We start from the raw sequence: 20,830 nt of genomic DNA, 5'->3' as shown, positions 1-20,830 counted from the left end.
AATTTAAGTAATCAAAAAACATGTTCAGTAATATCTTATGAAGTTTTCAAAATACAAAAGAAAATGCTTATCATGGCTTAAAAAATACTGTGTAGAAGTTGTGAGAGATGGGAGTGGAGGGAGGACAAAAAATTAAAGTGATTGTTAGGGTGTATTTTTCTTAAAAAGTAAAAAAATTATACCTCTAGGAAAAACTAAGTGAGCAACTGGAAGAACAACGACAAGAACAGGCTCTTCAAAGGTACCGCTGTGAAGCTGATGAGCTTGACCACTGGCTACTCAATACTCGTGCAACACTGGACACTGCTCTGGTTACTACTGAGGAACCTATGGATATGGAAGCTCAGCTCGTGGATTGTCAGGTAAAATTATCAGTTCTATAGCGCTTAGATGAAGAGGGAGGGTGTAACTTGATAGGTAAACATGGGACATTAAGACCATACTGAGTGGAGTGAGCCAGTATATTAGTGGGGGAGAAGTTTCTGAACTCCTCAGCACCCCATATATGTTCAGTTGGTTTCATCAATGATTTGTGAAATAAAAGACTTATTCATTTCTCATTAAAGATTGCAGACAGTGATTTAGAAAGCACATGTAAAAATAACAGTAGGAAAACAAGAAATTCAGATTGCAAGAATGTTTGAAGCTCTATAGTTTTCAGATGAATTGTTTGTTTTGCTTTAAAGGACATGTATTTGTTTTACTGTTTTTGCTCCTCCCAAACTGGCGATGTTGAGCAGCTCACTTGATACATGTGAAAATACCTGCAGTGTACTTTCCTGCTCCTCCTTTTCCAGCTGAAGAATACACTGCCACTAGCATTGCAGGCTGGGACAGTGCTGTGCTTTCTTTAGGAGTAATTCCTACCGCAGACTCCAAATTAATCATCAGTAATTATTTCTATGATTTTAATGTTAATCAACGCAATACCAAAACATCTGAGGAAAATCTTCTGCCATAGGAATTAATTGCATTTTCTTTTATTGAAAAGATTTGAAACCACATCATCCAAATTCACAAATTAATGGGGTTTTTCCATTTTTTAAAGGAAAGCTTAGAACTGTATGATCATTATAGTCAAAACTATTAGGCAGAGAAAAGGCAGACGGAGACTAAGTAGCCTTTTTCACATGGTATACCTGTGAATTTGAACAAGGCAGTAATGTTTTTTTTTTTTTAAATATAATCTCTAGGAAACATGACTCTGGAAAGTGTTAATACTGCTGGTTTTTAGCTGTTTTTTAAAATCTTAATACAGTAAGTTTTTAGAAAAGTCCGAAATTTTTTTTTTCACATTTCAGAGACTGAACATCTTATCCTGCATACATTTCTTCAATGAACAGTGAAAATAAACTGATATCAGTCTAGGTTTTTGAGCAAGAATAGTATGAGCTTTGAATTTGGAAGATCAAAATATGCACCATGTCTGTAACATGTGAATGATTAATGGGACAACAAGAAAGTAGCTTTTGAGAATAAACATGCCAGAGATTTGTCACTTTAAGTCTCTCTTTAGATTAAAGAGGATTATTCAGAAATCCTTAAGTCCATCATGCACCAATCAGAAAGAGCAAACAGCGAGAAGCTTATCAATGCAGCCAGAGCAACACATAGGAGGAGGTAGGAAGCATTTCACTAAGTGCACATGGAAGAAGAGGAAAGGAGTAACTCTGTGTGTGCTCTGCTTCTTGACATTATGGGTGTCAGACTATCATCTTAGCCACATTTACCATTAATGTGAAAATAAATAGCATCTCATCTGCAACAAATCCTATGTTTCAAATAACTCAAGTCTTCAATTACCTATTTTGAAAAAAGGCTGCAAACAAAAATGACAAATGCAAATATTTTTAAATGTTTTCATAAGGACTTTGAAAAGGACTGGAAAGCAAAGCAATGAAAAATTGACTTGCTGTTAGCTTTGCAGCAGGTGAGGTAGGCCAGGGGTCTCCTTGCCAGAAAACGTGAGATGCTGGAAAATGTATGAATTTGCTTCTTTGTTTTTGCTGCTGCAGAACATGCTGGTTGAAATAGAGCAGAAGGTGGTGGCCTTATCAGAGCTTTCTGTGCACAACGAGAACTTGCTTATGGAAGGGAAAGCTCACACTAAGGACGAGGCAGAGCAGCTGGCTTTGAAGCTCAGGACACTGAAGGGCAGTCTTCTGGAGCTGCAGAAAGTTCTCCATGATAAACAGATCAACATTCAGGTAAGTGGCTTGTTGCAGTTGTCCCAGTGGGCAGGAGTTTGAGGGATGTCATGGCAGTGTTATGCAATGGGGAAAAGGAGTGAAAATACTCTACTGATTTATTTTGATCTATTCATCTTTAAGTAGTAAATGGAATTACACTCCAAAATAAGGAGCTGCCTAGCAAAATTTAGCTTATCATTTCAAGCACCACTTCATGGTGAAACTATTGAGCTTCACTGTCTGCCTTTAAAGGACCATTATAAACTAGGTAGATGATTAGTATGGTCTGAGTATACTCCTGTTCAAAGTCACTTTAGATTGCATGTTCACTGGGGCAGGATCCCTCGCTGCAACAGAAGAAAAATCCTAAACACATGCTTCCATGCATGCATTATGCTTGACACAAAAGATAACATCAAGTAACAAAAGATCTTTAAATATGGCTAATACACAAAACAAAACACTGTAGAAACATGTAACCTCAATCTTGTTCTATGCTTCTATTCTAAGTATTAGTTTCCTTACTGCTACGGATTAATTTTATTTAACAATTGTTTTAGTCACTCTTCAGGTTAAATTAGCATGTGGAGAAGTGAATACATGCACAAAACCCAGCCGTGTAATGTGACTTACTGGTTTTGAATTTGCTTGCTCAGCTGTGGCACACCCCTTTCCACCCCCCTTTTCGTTTACTTCTCTGGGCTTTGCTGTGCAAATTAAACATGATAAGCTTCAAAGATTTCTGGCTTGTAATGCAGATTAAATTCTACTGAGAGGTTAGCTTGAAAAGTCACTTAATGTGCTATTTTTAGTCCAGAGCCATTGGGTAACTATAACTATGAAATAGCTTGAGCAAAACCAAGGAAACAAAAAAAGTAAGGAAAAACCTTAGGTGTTTATTGTTATTGCTTCTAAGATTGAGGCAATACACAATATGCTTAATATTTTGACCCAAGAACAGTATCTGTATTGAGGGACAAAAAGAAGATATTTGCCCCAGTCTTCAATGTTATGTTATTATTACATGTATTAGGCAAGTGAAAAATGTTATCAATAGCATGCAGGAATATAATACTGTATTCAGATATATTACATGCAATTAAATTAACCTTTGCCACTGTATTTTAGATATGATGGTGTGATTTAATTTACTTAAACTTATAAAGCAGATTTTTTGGTGTTTTCCTAATATCTAGAATAGTAACAAAATAACTTCCAGATGCAGAATATGACTCATTTAAGATACTATGTGCATGCAAAATTTACTTTCTAAATAGCAAGGTATTTTTAGACTTCACCTAGGTATTATGGAAGAAAATAGATTTAGGCAGTGAAACATCTACATTTTCAAATGGGAAGTTCTAAGTGATCATTGGATCAGAAGAGGATATTTAATTAACATTATAATTATAATTTCTCAATCAGCTGGAATATATAATGCAGCCTCTGTCTTCCTGAATTCAAGCCCTTCTTCTTACAGTGTTTTTTTTTCCGAACAATCAGGCATAAAATATTTCTTATGGACTGATGCTCTTGAGCGTGAGATAAACAAAGAGGTACTAACTCTAATTTCTAGCTGTTATTAACTGTGAAAAACATTACATGATAACAGCTTTGTTGGTCATGCATATAAGAAACGTGCACTTTATTCTTTAGATATGCTATAGCCTTGTAATTTCCCAGAAGCATAGACAAGCCTGCACCCAGGAAATGCTCTGAAGTTGCATTACAAGACCACAGTACAGTAAAGACCAAGCTATATTTGCCCGCAAGCAGAATTTCTTCAAATCTGTTATTCCGGTGGCAAAAGGTTTTTTAGTAGCCATTGTAAGATTCTGTAATTTCCTTGAACAATTTCAGCTTTCCTGATAACCGTAGCTGTCATTAATGATCTAAAAAAAAGTCATAAAATTTTATTCATAAAATAAAGGAGGGAAAATAATCAGGAACATGCAGAAGTAGAGGTGTTCCAGACTACACTGATTCCAAATGCAGCATTTTTCAAGCAGTTTGGAAGACATACGAAACATTGCCTTGTATTGTTATCTTCTAACATCTGTTACTTAGGGACAATGAAAATATACTTCTTATTAATAGATAAATAAAAAGGATCCTGCATTAAAAAAAAAAGTTCTGTTTTTTATAACGAAGTGTGAGGGAGGGGGGCAAAGGCAATTTCCCCAAAAAATAGTATGTCTGATCCAAGTTAGCACAATGCGGAGCTCCTTTGAAATATGCATTTTATCACCGTTTTCTTTGGGGAATTGCCAATTATTTCTGTGTTGCAGTAGGTACACCTAGGAAAGACAGCTTCAAACATTTTTTTTTCCCTATTTAAAGGAGAATTAATAATGTTCCCTCAGACAGAATTCAAATGAAAATGCAAGTATATATATCCTGTGACTGTAGAATTATAAAAGTGTTTTCATGAATAATTTTGGTCTAGAAAGTATGTGTTATAGCATATTTGCAGAACCTTGTTGCATCTACAGAACTGCAAACCCTTTTGTACTCTTTACTACTGTGGGAACTGCAGGACTACAGTTTGTCTTAATGTAACTACAATACTCTAGCTTTTAAACCTTCTTCAGAGGTGAGGAGATTCCAAATCTAAGAGAAGTCAATCAGTCTGCCTAAATGCAATGGAAAACTAGGGACATTCTCTGAAGGAATTTATGAGTTGAACAGAAGTTTTCCCTGGAGTATATAGGATGAAACAGAATATTTCTTTTTTTTTAAATTTACAAAAATTACATTAAAAAAAAGTAGATCCTCTTTATCACTCTGATAATATTTTCTTTCCCGAATCTGATAGCATGTATACACTACTGTTTACATTCCAACCATGTCAGCTTTTCTCTTCTCTACTAAACAAACTATCACAATTTACCCACAGACTGAGTTGAACACCCATAAACTGGATCCTTAGTGAAACAAAGTTATCTCTGAGAAAAGGCAAATGGTGCTTTTCAGCACTACAAACCTGTTTAGTTATTTTGTTCCCTGTACAGTTCATATCCCTTAATCAGTCCTGTCAATTCCATGTGGAGTTTTCAAATCCATTGTCTCCTAAAAATGAAACCTTATACTTAATGTCATGGTTTTATGATTTTTTGGTTATCGGTATTCCACATCATAACATCATCTCAGAAGAGGAGGACTACTACATTCTCCAGGGGACTTTGCTCCCCTGTTACCGTTTTCCGGTCAGAGGGAAAGATAAAAACTCGCAGATCATGAAACCTGTTCTTTTCTTTATCGGATTTTGCATTCCGATATCTTATTTAGTAAATTAGTTTGTTTCTCCTCAGATTGTTGCTGCTGTTTTGTTCTCAGGCCCATCTCCCTCCCTTTTTTTTTTTTTTTCCCTATTCCCTTTCCTGGGGCGTGGGTCTGTGGGTCCCCCGCCCCATTCGTCACGGAACCGGGCCGAACCTGCCCGTAAACTATTGACACTTAACTATTCCTTACTTGGTGCAATTCCGCTGCTAATGTGCCTAGTGTCAGGAACACCAGTGACAGAGGAAGAGAGTTTCCTCAGACACCTTCAACCCTGCTGGTCTTTCCAGCTTTAGTGCTTGAAGCTTGGAAAAAAAAAAATGTGCAAACTCAGTAGTAATTGTGTGCCTGAGAATAGCATTAAACATATCCAGGAATATGTGTTGACTTAAGTAGCCAGACCTACAGGTTTGTCTCTGTCAATAGGTCTTATGTGTTGAAATCACTACATTTAATCATGCTGGTTTCTAAAATAATTTAAATTTACAATGAACATGGATTTCAGAATTGAAGGAGTTAATAAATCACTTTTAGGAAATCCTAAGCCTTGTGCTTTTGCTGTGCTTATGCAGAAGGCTTGTCTAATCACTCATGTTAGAAAAAACATGATAGAAATGTGAAGGGTCTTTCACTTTTGTTCTCCTGATATAACACATTGTGCTTTTTCTCTCTTACTTTCTTACTCGCATACTTGTCTTATATATGTTTATGTTCCATAATCTGCTGTTCACTGCTTCTCTGCTTTTCTGCCAACCACAGATACAGTTATGTGCTTATTGATAAATAGATGTTGACCAGAATGATAAACAGCATTCTTTCACTGTAGTGATTGTCAGAAATCTGAATTCAGAATTTATGAGAGGTGGAAGATGGCTGTATGTGTTATTTTCAGATGGTGAGCTGGACCTGCTACCAATACAAGAGCTTTTTTGTTTGTTTGTTTGTTCTAATATTTCTTTCTCTTAAAGCAGGGATCACTACAAGAAAAAGAGGAGAGCAATCTGGACTTGGTTTCCTCACAAAGTCCCAGTGTCCAAGAATGGCTGGCACAAGCAAGGACTACTCGATCACAGCAACAGCAGAGCACTCTACAGCAGCAGAAAGTTGGTGTTTTGCATTTTACTCCCATCTTTAACTTATATTTTACAATATACTTGAGACATTCTTATTAACTTTTTCCACTGAAATCTTCTTTACACTGTTCCTTGTCCGCTGTTCCTGTCATTGTGCATCTGTTACCTCTGTAACAGCTAGGTAGACTAGGCATCCTGTATGTCTATGTTCGACTCATTCACTCACTCTATACTTCCATTGTGTATCAGTGTAATTAAATTGAATTAGTCCTTTAAGCTACTGTAACGAGATGATGGTGTTTATTCAAAGTATTAATCAATACTGTCTTTATAGTAGCAAAAAATACATGCATCACATGATATATTATTTTTCGTGATGCACAGACATCCTCACTGGCTTAGATTCCAGGAACTGCAGGACATTAGTCAGTTAGTTCAACAATCCACTTCATTTTGTGCATCCAATTTTTCTGTCTCCCTGGGTGTAGATTTGTTACGAGTTCAGGTGATCAAGTAAGCTGTATCAGAAATAGTTCAGCTATTTCTTTTCAGTTCTTTTCTTGACAGTTATGAAACGTAGGCATAACTTTTCAAGGTGAAAACAGTCTGTTTGAGGTTTGTTTGCTATGTTAGGAGCTGGAACAAGAGCTAGAAGAACAGAAGAATTTGCTTCGGTCAGTAGCATGCCGTGGAGAAGAAATCCTGACACAGCAAGGTATTCCAGAAGGCCTATGTATAAGGTATGTTTTAATGTGTTTTTCTGTGAAATAAATTTATTTGACTGTATCCCTTGTTACTCCTGTGTTTATGTCCCTCTTCCATATATAATCCTCTAATTTTTGTTCTATTGTTTTTATATATTGCCTAGGATACTAGAGTTCTGGTTTATAATTGAGAGGTCTCTTAATATCGTAACACAAACTGTTTTGTGCTAATAGATCTCTTTCAGCATTTATTTACTTCTATTTAATATTAAGAGTCACGTTAAAATTGCAAATTATTAGGATTCATTAGAAAAGTAGTGGATTAGTTATTATTGCTTTCTGGTCCAGCACTGGTATGTGAATAATAGCTGATATCTGTAAAAAAACAACAACAAAATCGTTATTTTGTCATTGTAACTGAATTGTCCCAGATGAGATACATATTGCTTAACTTTATTTTGCTTTGAGTTAGAGAATGTTTTTCTTTTTGTAGCCCGGTGTATTTTGAATTTCATCTCTGCTCTAGATTTTCTTGCACAGTTAACCATTCCGGGGAAGTAGTTGTCTTTAAAAGACTCATCTGTTCTTTAGAGGAGGTGGAAGAAAATAGCTGCTTACTGCCAATGCAGACCTCAAGGGAGCAGCAAGGGCCAGGTCTTTGGAAGAGGAAACTGGGATGAAGATTATCAACTTGAGAATTGAGGCGCAGTGTTAACCCTTCAGTTTTAATTTTTCCTTAATTTCAGTACCAAAGTCTAGAACATGAAGGTGGTTCATGAGGCAGGAGAACCAAGACTTATGCATAGAGAAAGCACTTGTTATTTTCCTCAGCATTTTTGATAGTTCAATATGTTTTCTTCTTATGATATTAGAAAGTACTTAACTTGAATCTCCCTCTGTCTGAGGCTTCCCTCTGTGACTTTATGGTATATTACAGGAAAAAAGTAATCAAACAGAAAATGCTCAACTTAATTCACTGTTTACCAAAGGTTACCTCTTGTGCTTGACTAAAATATCGAAGTATTTCTTGCATATCAGGAGGGGAGAGGAGGAAGGAGCCAGATAAAATATTGTTTTATTTCATGCATTGAAGTAAAACTTGTTTAAAGGTTGCATTTCAATGCAGTATATTTTCAGCCTAGTTTGGGGGATCTGATTTAATCAGGGTAATCACGACTCTAAACAGCATGTTAGAAAATACATTTTACTTCATCAACCAGGGACAACTTCCTGTTACAATCAGGCTTGTCTTAATACCAGGAGAAACAAACAAATACAAGGAAAAACTTTAAAAAGTAGCTCTTAACTTTAATGTAGAATTTCCGTATGAAAGAGGAAATGAGCACCTTACGGTATTATAACTTTTGTATTTGTTAAAACTTTTTGTGTTTTCCCATGACAGTGAGAAGCCCGAGAAGCTCTCTGAAGAACTCTGCTTGGAAGGTGAGAAGTCATCACCTGAACAACAGTTGAAGATAAAGTGGGAAAGCCTGAACCACAAATTCAATACCAAGCAGAAGCTTCTCCAGAAAACTCTGGAACAAGAACAACTGGTAGTTATTTTCAATTTCTCTTTCAGTTTTCTCTATGAAAGGAGTTATCACAACATAAGTTATAGTATATGCACAGCAAGTGCATTAAGCTGATGCTGATAATGCAAAGTAGATGGAATGTTTTCTTATTGTGTCATTTTTAAAAGCTTTTAAAAATTTGCACTAGCATTGTTTTTGTTCAGTGATTTTAATTGCATTGCTATAAGTGAATGAAATTGAAAGGAAGAAGGGCTTAGACAAAATTTTGATCTACTTATGTAATTGAGGACAATTCTGTAACAAATTGTCCTTCTAAAATTGACCAGAACTCTGGTGACAACTTAGGAAAAAAGCTGGTATTTTCAGTTTGAGCTTATTAGGTAAATTTTTGTTCTTTGACAATTGTTGGTATCTGACGAAGAAGCAAGTGATTTTAGCCACAGAATTTTTACTGAAAGAAACAGGGATTAATCAACTAAACTGGGTACAATCCAAGACCTGTACATCCTGTGTTTTATTGTCAAAAGTCTCAGGCCCAATATTCTTTATATGATATTAAAATCAAATTGCAATGATATAAATATATTGTATTCATTGGATAATAATTTAAAAAAAAATGCAGGTACTTATTTTGCACTTCAATTGAATCTCTTGTTGATTAATCTTTTATACAAAGTATTCATACAGGAGTAGAGTCTGTGTAGCTGAATTTTGTGCCCTATATGTTATAGAAGCAATTTGATTACTATTTCTCTCTCAGCAGCTCTATAGCAGACCAAACAGACTGATTTCTGGACTGCCTTTGTATAAGGAGAATGGACAGGATGAGGAGAAATCATCTGTGTCACCAGTATTGGTTGAATTAAATCAGGCCTTTGAAGATGTGTCATCTGAGGTAACATTTCAATTGTCTTTACATTGGCTTTACAGCAGATCTCACTTTACAGTCAAAACTCCTCTGGCTCCCAACAGGAAATCTAGTCATTTCCAAGTTAGAGAGAGTATCTTGTACTTTTTCTCTGGATTTTTTTCTTTTGACCCAGGCTGGACGAGTGGAGAAGGAAAGTATGCATCTTGAACAGAAGCTGTATGATGGAGTTACATCTACCTCCTTATGGCTGGATGGTGTGGAAGAACAGGTATTTGTTGCTACAGCTCTGCTGCCAGAGGAAGAAACAGAAACATACCTCTGCAAACAAGAGGTAAAGAATCCATGAATTGGACTTTCTTTAAACTGCCAGTAAGGCAGCATTTTGTGTCATGGTTTAGCAAATTTTAGAAGCTTGTTTAAATAACATGTCACTGTCATTATCTCTCTGTAATTGCAGTATACTGCTGCCTTTAGAAGTAACTTTCTTGAGCATGTAGATAATGTTCTAGAAAGCAGCATCTGACCCAAATTTTGCCTAGTCAGAAGAGAATTAAGCATAGACTATTTATCTTCTTTTCTTAGCATTAGCAGACACCACCCTTTTGAAACTGAAATTAAGTAAACAAGGGGGAGGAAAGCTCTGGGAAATAGAAAGAGTACAAACTCATTAACATGAGAGTTGAGAGAGAGAGAAAAGCTTTTACATGCAGCAGTTAACATAAGGCAGAAGCTACATGTACTTCTTTCTGAGCCCCTTATTCAGAGGGGAGGGATCATTAGGGCAGGATAATCTTGTTTTATCACTTGTTTTCCTCAGAGTAGGTTTTTACTGTCAAAAATTATATTGTCAGTTGCATAACTTTGTCTTTAACAATTTTAAAAAGTTACTACCTCACTGCAAAACTGACTGTGATTTTGACAGTATACTTGATTCCTTTCTAGAATGTCTAATTGTTTCTTTGTTTTCTACAAAATCAGTCTCTTGCCAAAGAAATCAAAGAGATAACAGAAGAAATGGATAAGAACAAGAATTTATTCACTCAGATATTTCCTGAGAATGGTGAAAATAGGGAGGTTATAGAAGACACTTTGGATTGTCTCCTGAGAAGACTGACCTTACTGGAGTCAGTAGTAAACCAGAGAAGCCATCAGATGAAAGAAAGGCTCCAGCAAATACTGACCTTTAAGGTATGATGTCCATCGGAAGGATAACAAGGTTACATGTAAAATGGGAACATAAAGAATGTGACTCTCAAAGCAATGAGAATTTTTGATTCCAAAAAGAGAGACAAGTTTTCACAGGACTTTCTGAAAATTAAACTCTTAGGGCTGTGCCCCCCAATCATTATCCAAAATTTAAACTCCTTGCTAGACAGAAAGGATCATTCATCCCATACCTTCTCACCTTGCTGACATTACAATAAATTGAATTTCTTGAGTACTGTCCACCAAAAGAAAGCGACTTTAGAATTCAAAGTTTTGTGATGTCATATACGATAGAGTACACAGTTTTCATTAGCTGAGATAAAATAAAAACAGTACTGATTCCTGCCTTTCTGACCACCACTGAGCTGTCCCATTACTCTATGAGAACTTACATGTCAAGCCAGAAAAAGTGAAGAAATGTATGCATTTACAGATCTTTTCAGAGTTCAGAAATACTTTCAGATCTTAATTGGCCTCCGGCTTTTATCCCGTTCTTAAAATGTAAAGCCTCCAATATGGTTTTAATGAAAAGGCATGAATTACAGCCAAAAAAGAAATTCAACAATGCCCACCTTTATAATGCTGAAAGTCTTAGAAAAAAATTGTTGTGATTATTTTCAATTTTACTAATATTAGGAGTTTGGTTGGAATGAATATATGGAAAAAAAATAATAATTGTAACTTGGTAAAAGTTGTAATGTGTAGTTAGCCCTGTAATGCGTGAAAGCCTTGTTTATTATGTTCTTTATTTGCTCAAGTTCTTTAACATTTCTTTTAAATAAAACTAACCCACTCCTCTAGTTCAGAAGGAAAAGCAAAAGTGTGTTCACAGGTTATATTTTGAGTAGTAGTTGCTTTAGCTTTTTGCTCACGTATCCAGTTATGTCCTTAGAGCAATGTGACACTTTTTGCATTGGATAATTATGATGCTTCCCGTTTTGAATAGGTTTTATGCCTTAGTGCTGACATTGTAGCATTGTAATGCTTTAAAATTTTTGGAATTTAGAATATTTTTGAATTATTTTGTGCAGTGATTCACTATAATTTTTTGTTGCTGATGTCTCCCATAGAATGATATGAAGCTCCTGTTCACTTCACTGGCTGATAGCAAATACTTGGTACAACAGAAACTAGCAGAGGCAGTTGAGAAACCAGAAACAGAACAAATTCAGGTATTACCAACTGTCTACTATTTGACAAAATAAATAAGATGTAAACTTTCTCTTTAATGTATAAATGGATGCTAGAGATGCTGTGTATGGGAAAATGTATGAGTTCACATCAAGTATTTGTGTATTAGTATTTCCATATTTATATGTATGTATATAATTGAAAAGAAACACAAAGCATCTTTCTGTATCCTCAGTTAAAGGGGTTATGCATACATTACGTAAAAGAAAGATAACTTCCATGTAACCAAAGAAGGCCTAAAGTTATTTTAAAATTATTTGATTGCTTTACTTTATTAAAAATCAAAGTCCATTTCTTCTCCACTGGTTTATATTGGTATCTTGACAATAATTCTCTTTTCTTTATCAGGAATTGCCTGATGAATTATTAGTTAAAAAATATGACAAAATACATCCTTTTCCCTTGTTTCTGTTTTGCCAACGAGAGAATAGAATTAAGTATGCTAGGGGCTACTTTTCGTAGAGGCTTCTCGTTACCCAAGAGCTACTGTTGTTTGGTACCACCAGGTGTCTAGAAAGAAGAGACTTATCCTTCAACTAGTCAGAAATATTGGGTTTTAAATATCTGATAATCAAATTCTGTAGAAAATTTAAGTCTCATGTATAACTTGAGGTGACACTGTGTCTTTCTTTACTATTTTTCATGATGTGAAATTCTGTTAAAAATTACCTCCTATATTATTAGTATAACTATCAAATAAGAAAACAACAAACTGGCAAAAGCAAATTAATCTCTCTTTTTTTTTTTCCTTATAATCTACCTTGACTGATAAAACTTGGAAATTTAAAAGCATTGGATTTTGTTTGAGATGTGATTGGGAAAATAGAAATAATGCCTTTAATCAGCAAAGTAACTTAGGTAAATGAGGCATAAATTTAGTGACTATGTTGTCCATGCTCTTGTCATGGGAGAAGACTAAAACAATCCACTCTACACTTGTAAGAGGAAGACAGAAAGATATTTATTGATATAAATAAGTGTAAGATGGTAATTTAAACAGTGATAACAGCAACATAACAAGATTCAAAGGGGCTAGATATTCTTGACTCTTTAGTACGTAGAGAGTAGAGGGTGCATAGTGAATCTGAGATCAAATATTAGTGAGGCTAATATAGCTTAAAAACAATAAATCTGTCGGCAAGGCATCATCACATCCTGGGTGAATCTCTGTGCACCTTGAGAGATGTTCCTACTCAAGGTAAGATTCTGGTGTGCAGCCAGTTGGTTGCAAGAACTCTCCAAGGGGTTTTTAGGCTGCTTGCTATTTATGAGGTAAGATGATTGACTCATAGCCATGCAACTTAGAATTAGTTCTGTTGAGCCAGGTGTCTTTTACCAGATGTCTGAGCACCAGTGGTGAAACCTTGATTTTTGTTAGTCCCAAGGACAAGGTCTTTTGTATCTCATTGCATGCACTAGGCCTTGGGCATAATAAACCAAACTGGTTGTTGGGGCAAGGACTGCACCGTCACAGCTCTGTGTTAATGGAAGTCAGGAGACCTACTCTTATGAATAGTTTAAGCATATGGATATGTAGCTTCCAAGAAGAGACCTTAACAAGAGTCTGTTTTACATTTTTTAACTTACATGCATGAATTCAACAGAAACCTCTTAGTTTGAAAAAGCTTGTTTTACTTGCAGCTTCCGCTGAAGAAAAAAAAATTGAATTATCACCTGTGTATACTTGTAAACACCAATCTATGTGCTTAAGCTATAGCTTTCTAAGTGCAAAAGGGAGTGTACAGGTCCTTTTCTTTGGGTATAATTTGTAGCCCTACTCTGGTCCTCTAAAGGAACAGTACAAAGCTCTTTTGCTGTCATGCAGGATTCTTGCTGTGACAGATGTTTGCTTGGTGCTCAGCTGTGACAGGAATAAGATAATTCTAATAATCTAAATAAATCTAATAATAATTCTAACACCTCAGTGAAGATGTTAGAATAGTCCTTTTATGCCTAAACTATATAATTAATAACAGGAACTTCGCAGCGAGATTTTGTATAAAAGAGAGTAAACAGTTTGTGATTAAAAAATAATATAAAAAGCTGCATTGTATTTCACTTTAAAAAACAAACAAACAGTTTCCCTTCCAACTTAAAATTAATACTCTGTAGTATCCTCTGAAATTTCATCAGATTCACCATATGAAAAGGACTGATGAATACTTCAGGCAGAAAACAGAAAAGAATATTCATGTCTGGCAGCTACAGTTTCGTTATTAGACCTTCAAACTAAATAATGTAATTTTCTAATACAGGTCATAATGCAGGCAGAAGAAAGTTTGAAGGAACTAGATGCTGGAATCAATGATTTAAAGAAAAGTGTAGATAAGCTACAAATAGACCAGCCTTCTGCACAAGAGCTATCTAAGCTACAGGTAAGGTTCATAAGTTCCATCCTGTAAAACAGCTGTATGGTGATATGCAAGGTATCAGTATGTTTCTTTTTGTTGCTTATAAAGCATTTGAGGAATATGTATTTAAAAACATTTAATATAGATTTATATCTTTCTGCCTGGTTCCCCTAGATTTTCTACTTCAGCTTTTACAAATTGTCTATTTATATAACATCTCTATTATCAATATTAATCATAACAACATACAAAAAACATGTTTATTTTCGGCTCTTGTTGAGTCTCTGTTCAAATGGACAAAGTTAATTGTGTAAACACAAATTTCTGCTGAAAGTTGACCCCTGTTTTCATCACTCTATTGATCTGGGATTAAGCTCTATCTCACATCAGTCATTTTAAAAATAAAGCCCCAGCGAGGGAGAGATGGGGGTGGGTAGGATAAGAAGGGGGAATGGTAATTGTGACCTGAAACTGGAAATGTTCTGCTTTCACAAGAATGACCCTCATGCTAAACTAAAAAAATTCTCTTGTTCATGCACACATGTTTCAAATATCCTGTGTCCTACCACTTAAGTGAAAATTGATGCAGATCTTTGTTTAAGGCTGCTGAATCCCCTTTTTGAGCACTTTCATGAAGTGCTTTCACTAGGAAAGTAAAAGATGAAGAGATGATTTATGACTGAACTTTACTCTTTATAATGGTATAGTAATTTTAAAGCAAAGAGAACAGATACAAATGGACAGTAAATGTAAGCTAACAGCACAGTGATCTCAATGAAAAATGAATGATATAATATTGTGTAAAAGGGTTTTTTTTTTACCCAGTTTTTTATCCTTTTGTTCCTAGAGCCTCCTGCTTTTTTTCTTGTCATATTGTCAGTAGATACCCCAATCCCCTTTACTCAATTTTCAGAAAAGCCTTCTCTCTGCTTTTATACCATTGCATTTTGCGCAGTTCTCTCCTTAAACCTGGTAGAGAAGGCAGCAGTCCCACGGTGGGTATTTTGCTCTAGCATTGGATGGTCTTGGAAATATTTTATTTTCTTTATTTCTGTATGGCTTGTCTTGGATAAGTCTTTGCCCACCGTGACTCTGATCGTATCCTCACAATCAGGCATCTGTTCTGAGAATATAATTCTCAAAATCCAAACAAATAAATAGTCTTGCTCAAGTGAAGAAAACATCTGTATGCTGTTCTCACTTCGGTAGTTGATGTATGCAAGTTGACAAATAGCAACGGGAACTTGTTCTTCCAACTGACTCATTTTGCATTTGACAGTATGGGCACACTGTGAAAGTATATGCTACACTTTTTTACACTGTACTCTTAAACTGCACTTTTCTGCACTGTACTCTTCTGTTCTTTACTCCTTTGGGCTTAGTTTGTTTTTTTTCTATAGGTAGTATGTACCTTGCTTGCTAACAGTAAGCCGCTACAGCACAGATCTCATTCTGTGCTGAAGCAGGAGATGAAGACAAACCTGACTGTGAGATGCTTGTGCTCTGTGTAGCCATGATGGGGGTCAGTAGAACACACTACAATATAAGAAGCAGAACATAAACACCATCTTCAGTGTGCTGCCACACTTACCTGGTTTTAGAGGACTCATACTCCTTTGCTACTTAGTCTTTGGGATTCTGCTATCTTTTTTCCCTGCATGCCCCTGAAATAGTTGCAGGTGCTGCTTACTTTTTCTCTCTTTAAATGCTGATTAGTTAATTTACCATTTAAGTTGCTGTATCTGTGCAGTCTTTTTGATCTATGAATAGTTATTATTATTATACTAACATTGAAAGAAACAGAATACAGTGACAGTAAAGTGGCTGCTATGTAGACTAATAAGGTAAGAAATAAGGATCATCATTGATGCTTTTTGCCTCCAAGGATATGTATGATGAGGTGATGATGATAATTGGATCCAGACGGAGTGACCTGAACCAGAATCTGGCTCTTAAGAGGCAGTATGAACGGGCTTTGCAGGACCTGGCTGATCTGGTAGAAACAGGCCAAGAGAAGATGGATGGTGACCAGAAAATGATTGTTGCTTCTAAGGAAGAGGTTCAGTCGCTACTTGACAAGCATAAGGTAAGAAACTGAGGCTTATTTCAATACTGATAATGACTGTAGTGTTCTATGCAGTAAATTGCTAGTCATTCATTCCTGAACGTTCAGGACCTTTTCTGAATAGTGAGCTGGTGTTAAATCAAGATAAATTAAAATTACTGTATTTTAAATTATAATTAATGAACTGTTCTGACCAAATGACTTTCAAATGCTCTGTTGCAGGTAAACCCAGTTGAATTATAGTTGCTTTTCCATTCTGAAAACAAATTCCTGTTCTTGTGCCATAATGCTACATATCAATTTCATCTATCTCTCCAATATCCAATATTGCATATTCCAAATCCAATGGAAATTTAAGTTTGCTAATAGCACCCACAAAATACAGTAAGACTGTGCGCAGCAAGTCCACGTTTTTTGATTTGGCAGAATTTTTAAATGGTGTATATCTCATTTAAGCTACTTTTGTTTATAGAATTAAAGGATTGAATTTGCATGTAAAGAATAACCTCTTTCTTTATATAAAAAGGCAATTGTCCTTTTTGTATTATGCGTTGGATTTTCTGAATTGTTATTGGAGGGAAAAGTTTACAATTCTATATCTGCCGATACTTGGTTGTAATGCTATTGTCTTAAGGTCTTGTTTTAGTAGTAATGAATTGAATAAAAATTGCACTTTCCTTCCTCTATTCTGTTTTCCCCCTCTCCATCAGGAATATTTTCAGGGGTTGGAGTCTCACATGATCCTGACAGAGACGCTCTTTAGAAAGATGACTAGCTTTGCCCTTTTGAAGGAGACTCAATCACATTTAGAACTAATGACACAAGCTTCAACTGTATTAAAGCTGGCGCATAAACGAGGTGTGGAGCTGGAATACGTTCTAGAGGTAAGAGTTTTTTGTTCTTTTCTGCATGTCCATTGTAATCTACTACCAGGGTATCCTACAGTGGTTTCCTGAACAGAATTGATGGATGTCAGTTGTACTTTTTGTATATATGAGGGATTCATTGACAGCATGTGATTTTTGTATTGGGAACTTCAGGTAACACAAATTGGGTTCCTCTAAATTTGAAAGAACTGCTTAGCTTTATGTGACAAGTATGTTCTGACCAAAAGCTATGCCTGATGAAGAGATGGTGCCTTACTGTAGATTTATAAGAGTTTTTTACTGCTGTTTCTGTACGTTCACACCAGTGCAGCTATAGTATTTGAGATCAAGAAAGCAAGTAATACATTTGAAATTTACTCAGGAATAAAAAGTGTAGACACTTGGATATTTGTACCTACAGACTTGGATGCATCTGGATGAAGATTACCAGGAACTTACCAGACAGCTGGAGTCTGTCGAAGGTAACATTCCCACTGTTGGTTTGGTGGAAGAGACAGAGGACAAGCTTGCAGAACGGATTAAACTTTTTCAGGTACTTTTTAGTTAGTCTGTATGGAAAAGACAGGTGATAGATATGATCTTACCAGCACCATATAGATAGGGATAATAAAAAAATAACAGAAGTCTGTTGACCACATTCCTACTAATGATGGCTAGTGCTGTTGTTTGCCTCATAGTGATGCCATGTTTATGGTAGATGCAAGGTTAAATACACCAGCTGTTCCCATCCTAGCCTGTACTTAGAAAGAAGGTGATTCTGCCCAAGGTGCAGAATTTCCATTTCATTTTGAACTTTCTCCGGTTCCTGCTTTATCAAGGTTTTAGTTTTATCAAAGTGCCTCTGGACTCTGAGTCTGCCTTTTTTTGTGTATGTGTCAATCACTCCCCACATATTAGTGCCGTCCACAAATTTATCAAGAGAATGCTTTCTATTATCATCCATGCCATTACATAAGATGTTGAAGATGTTTGGACTCCAATATCAACAATCATTGGAGTACTTTACTCATTAATGACTGCTAGCCAAACAGTAAGCCTTTGAGCACTACTTTTTGAGACCAGCAGTGTAAGCTATGCCATGTTTCTCCAGCCTTCACTCTCAGCTTCCAGAGGAGGGTGCTGTGGGAGACAGTATCAAAGGCCACACTGAAGTGAGTTTCATCCACAGAGTAATTTTTTCAGAGAAGGTAGTCAAGTTAGCCAATCTGTGCTGAGTATTCCTGATTGCTTTTTTTCTTATTTTTGTTCTTGGAAATTGAGTCCATGATCATTCTAGAGGGCAAGATTAAGTTAGTCAGCCTGCATTTTCTTGAGTTATCCTCCTCTTTCTCACCTGCAATAATAGTGGTTTAAATACAGATTTTTATACCACCTCCTGTTTTTTTTCAGTCTGTTCTCAAGTTCTGATCCAGTGCTTTTTTTGTGTGTCTTGTAATATACAAATTACTTTGGACTTTCTTGTTTTGTTTTCAGAAAGATGTCTGACACATTTTTCTTGCAAATTTACTTTCCATTATTTTCTAATCTGTATTTACTATGCGTGCTGTTTTTTACCAGATGGCTTTCTGCTTTTTTAATGCTATGAGGAGAACTTAAGAAATATATTGTGTGGGGGCAGTTATCTTCTGGTATTGGTTTTGTTTAGTGCTAGGTATTGTTTGTGTTTTCCTCTTTTCTTTGCCTTGTCGGTTTTATAAATTAGGTGTCAATCAAGATTCTCAGATTCTACTATGAAATAACTTTTAATATCTTTTCCTCTCTCTGCGACCACATTTAGATTTAAAATTAATCATAATTAATTTATGGATGTTATTAAATTTTCTTATGTTACTGTCTAGTGCTTACACATTTATATGTGTGCAAATGTTATAAATACACATTTAGACACATATATAATATAAAAATTATTAATCTATCAAAGCTCTATTTACTTGAAAGAGAAAATAGAAAGTGTGATAGAAAGTTTATGTTCTCACCGTAACATTGGTAGTTTCGTATACTTTGTCTTCAGACTGTTTCAGCATAAATTAAAATTTGGAATGCATGCACATTTTGTGCCCAGGCTTAGTTATAATATTGGCAGAATTTGGCATGTCCATTTACCCAAGTGTACAAATTCCCTATCCATCCAGAAGTCACCATTTCTGTGAAATCTGTCTCTGGTCAAGTTGGTTTCAGGGTCAGAGTATTAACAGCCTTTCTGATTTTTAGTGTCTTACTTGCGACATAATGAGTGGCTTCTAGGATTTGGATGGGTGGCTGAGCTTTTTTGTAGTCATTTATAGCTGGAGGGTAGATCAGTAAAGGGAGGAGAATTAGGTGACCTGCAAGATGAACATGGACATTGAAGGGCTGAATTATGGCCTCTGCTAATAAGTTGATAATGAGCATCTTTAACTTTCATTACAGTAGGATTTTCAGCATATGAAGGATTGCATTCTGATTTTTTAATCAATTTGACTCATAAGTGGTATTGTCCCACAAAGATTCCTTGGAATTTTGTTCTTTTCTGGTGTAAAAAATCTACACTAGGGAGAAGTTCAGCAGTACAATGTGTACTAATAGACATACCGAAATGAGGAGTTTGTATTAGCACATTCAAATTTTGAGCAGATTAACTGCTTCATGGGTCTCAGAGAGTTATAGAGAGGGAAAAAATGTGATGTGCACTGGTAACATTGGATATGCTACAAAACACAATAAAAGAAAATGAAATACTGAGAAAGCGTAGCAGTGTGAACTTGCAGAGCTAACTGTCTCTCCTCTGTCATTACAGCATCTGAGATCTAACCTGACTGAATATCAGCCTAAATTATACCAGGTGCTGGATGATGGGAAAAGGCTACTTTTTTCTGTTAGCTGCTCAGATCTTGAAAGTCAGCTGAACCAATTGGGAGAGCACTGGCTAAGTAACACCAGCAAGGTTAACAAGGAACTTCACAGGCTGGAGACGATACTGAAGCACTGGACGAGGTAATCACAGAATCATAGAGGTTGGAAGGGACCTCTGGAGACCATCAAGTCCAACTCACCTGCATAAAGCAGGTTCCTTGGATTAGGTTGCACAGGAAAGTGTCCAGGCATGTTTTGAACATCTCCAGAGAAGGAGATTCCACAACGTCTCTGGGCAGCCTGTTCCAGTGCTCTGTCACCCTTAAATGCTAATGTAGTGAACAGTATAAGCTTCTTTAATTACACTGTTGATCTCAAATTTATTCTGAACTCAGAACTTTTATATTTCACATTTAAAGAAAAGTTCTTGGAAGTGCATGTGGTGGTTTGACTACACTAAAATATCCTAATTCTATTCCATACAAGTGCTATCATACTCTCTTATTTACGATAAAATACATGCCTGATAACAATTGGTGGGAAGAAGTCAGAAGATATCTTATTTATATAACTAAATCAGAAGTCCCCCTTTCCATTTAGAGTGATGAGAAGGAGTATATTCTTTGCTAAGTAGCATGAGTAGCCTCAGC

The 20,830-nt window shown here is 35.9% G+C and overlaps 1 protein-coding gene across 12 annotated transcripts in view; it reads left to right on the top strand.

Moving 5' to 3' along the window:
* The window catches only part of SYNE1 (spectrin repeat containing nuclear envelope protein 1), a 286,948-nt gene that overhangs the window by 202,456 nt on the left and 63,662 nt on the right, over positions 1 to 20,830 (top strand). For 9 of the 12 annotated variants that reach the window (XR_002433840.1, XR_002433841.1, XM_021382260.1 and 6 more), the window contains 14 exons: positions 189 to 362; positions 2,016 to 2,207; positions 6,437 to 6,571; positions 7,175 to 7,281; positions 8,648 to 8,798; positions 9,538 to 9,672; positions 9,821 to 9,979; positions 10,627 to 10,836; positions 11,925 to 12,026; positions 14,301 to 14,420; positions 16,282 to 16,482; positions 17,172 to 17,345; positions 17,749 to 17,880; positions 20,125 to 20,321. Coding sequence is in view for 10 of the 12 variants with exons in the window: in XM_021382260.1 (XP_021237935.1) it covers positions 189 to 362; positions 2,016 to 2,207; positions 6,437 to 6,571; positions 7,175 to 7,281; positions 8,648 to 8,798; positions 9,538 to 9,672; positions 9,821 to 9,979; positions 10,627 to 10,836; positions 11,925 to 12,026; positions 14,301 to 14,420; positions 16,282 to 16,482; positions 17,172 to 17,345; positions 17,749 to 17,880; positions 20,125 to 20,321 (2,189 nt within the window). In the remaining 2 variants the exon portion in view is untranslated. The remainder of the gene's footprint in view (positions 1 to 188; positions 363 to 2,015; positions 2,208 to 6,436; positions 6,572 to 7,174; positions 7,282 to 8,647; positions 8,799 to 9,537; positions 9,673 to 9,820; positions 9,980 to 10,626; positions 10,837 to 11,924; positions 12,027 to 14,300; positions 14,421 to 16,281; positions 16,483 to 17,171; positions 17,346 to 17,748; positions 17,881 to 20,124; positions 20,322 to 20,830) is intronic. The other 3 variants (XM_021382266.1, XM_021382257.1, XM_021382258.1) reach the window with 2 other exon arrangements.

The sequence above is a fragment of the Numida meleagris genome, unplaced genomic scaffold (genome assembly GCF_002078875.1).
Source record: "Numida meleagris isolate 19003 breed g44 Domestic line unplaced genomic scaffold, NumMel1.0 unplaced_Scaffold193, whole genome shotgun sequence".
NCBI classification, from domain to species: domain Eukaryota; kingdom Metazoa; phylum Chordata; class Aves; order Galliformes; family Numididae; genus Numida; species Numida meleagris.
Note: the sequence above shows the minus strand (reverse complement) of the source record. Positions and strands in the feature narration are given on the sequence as shown.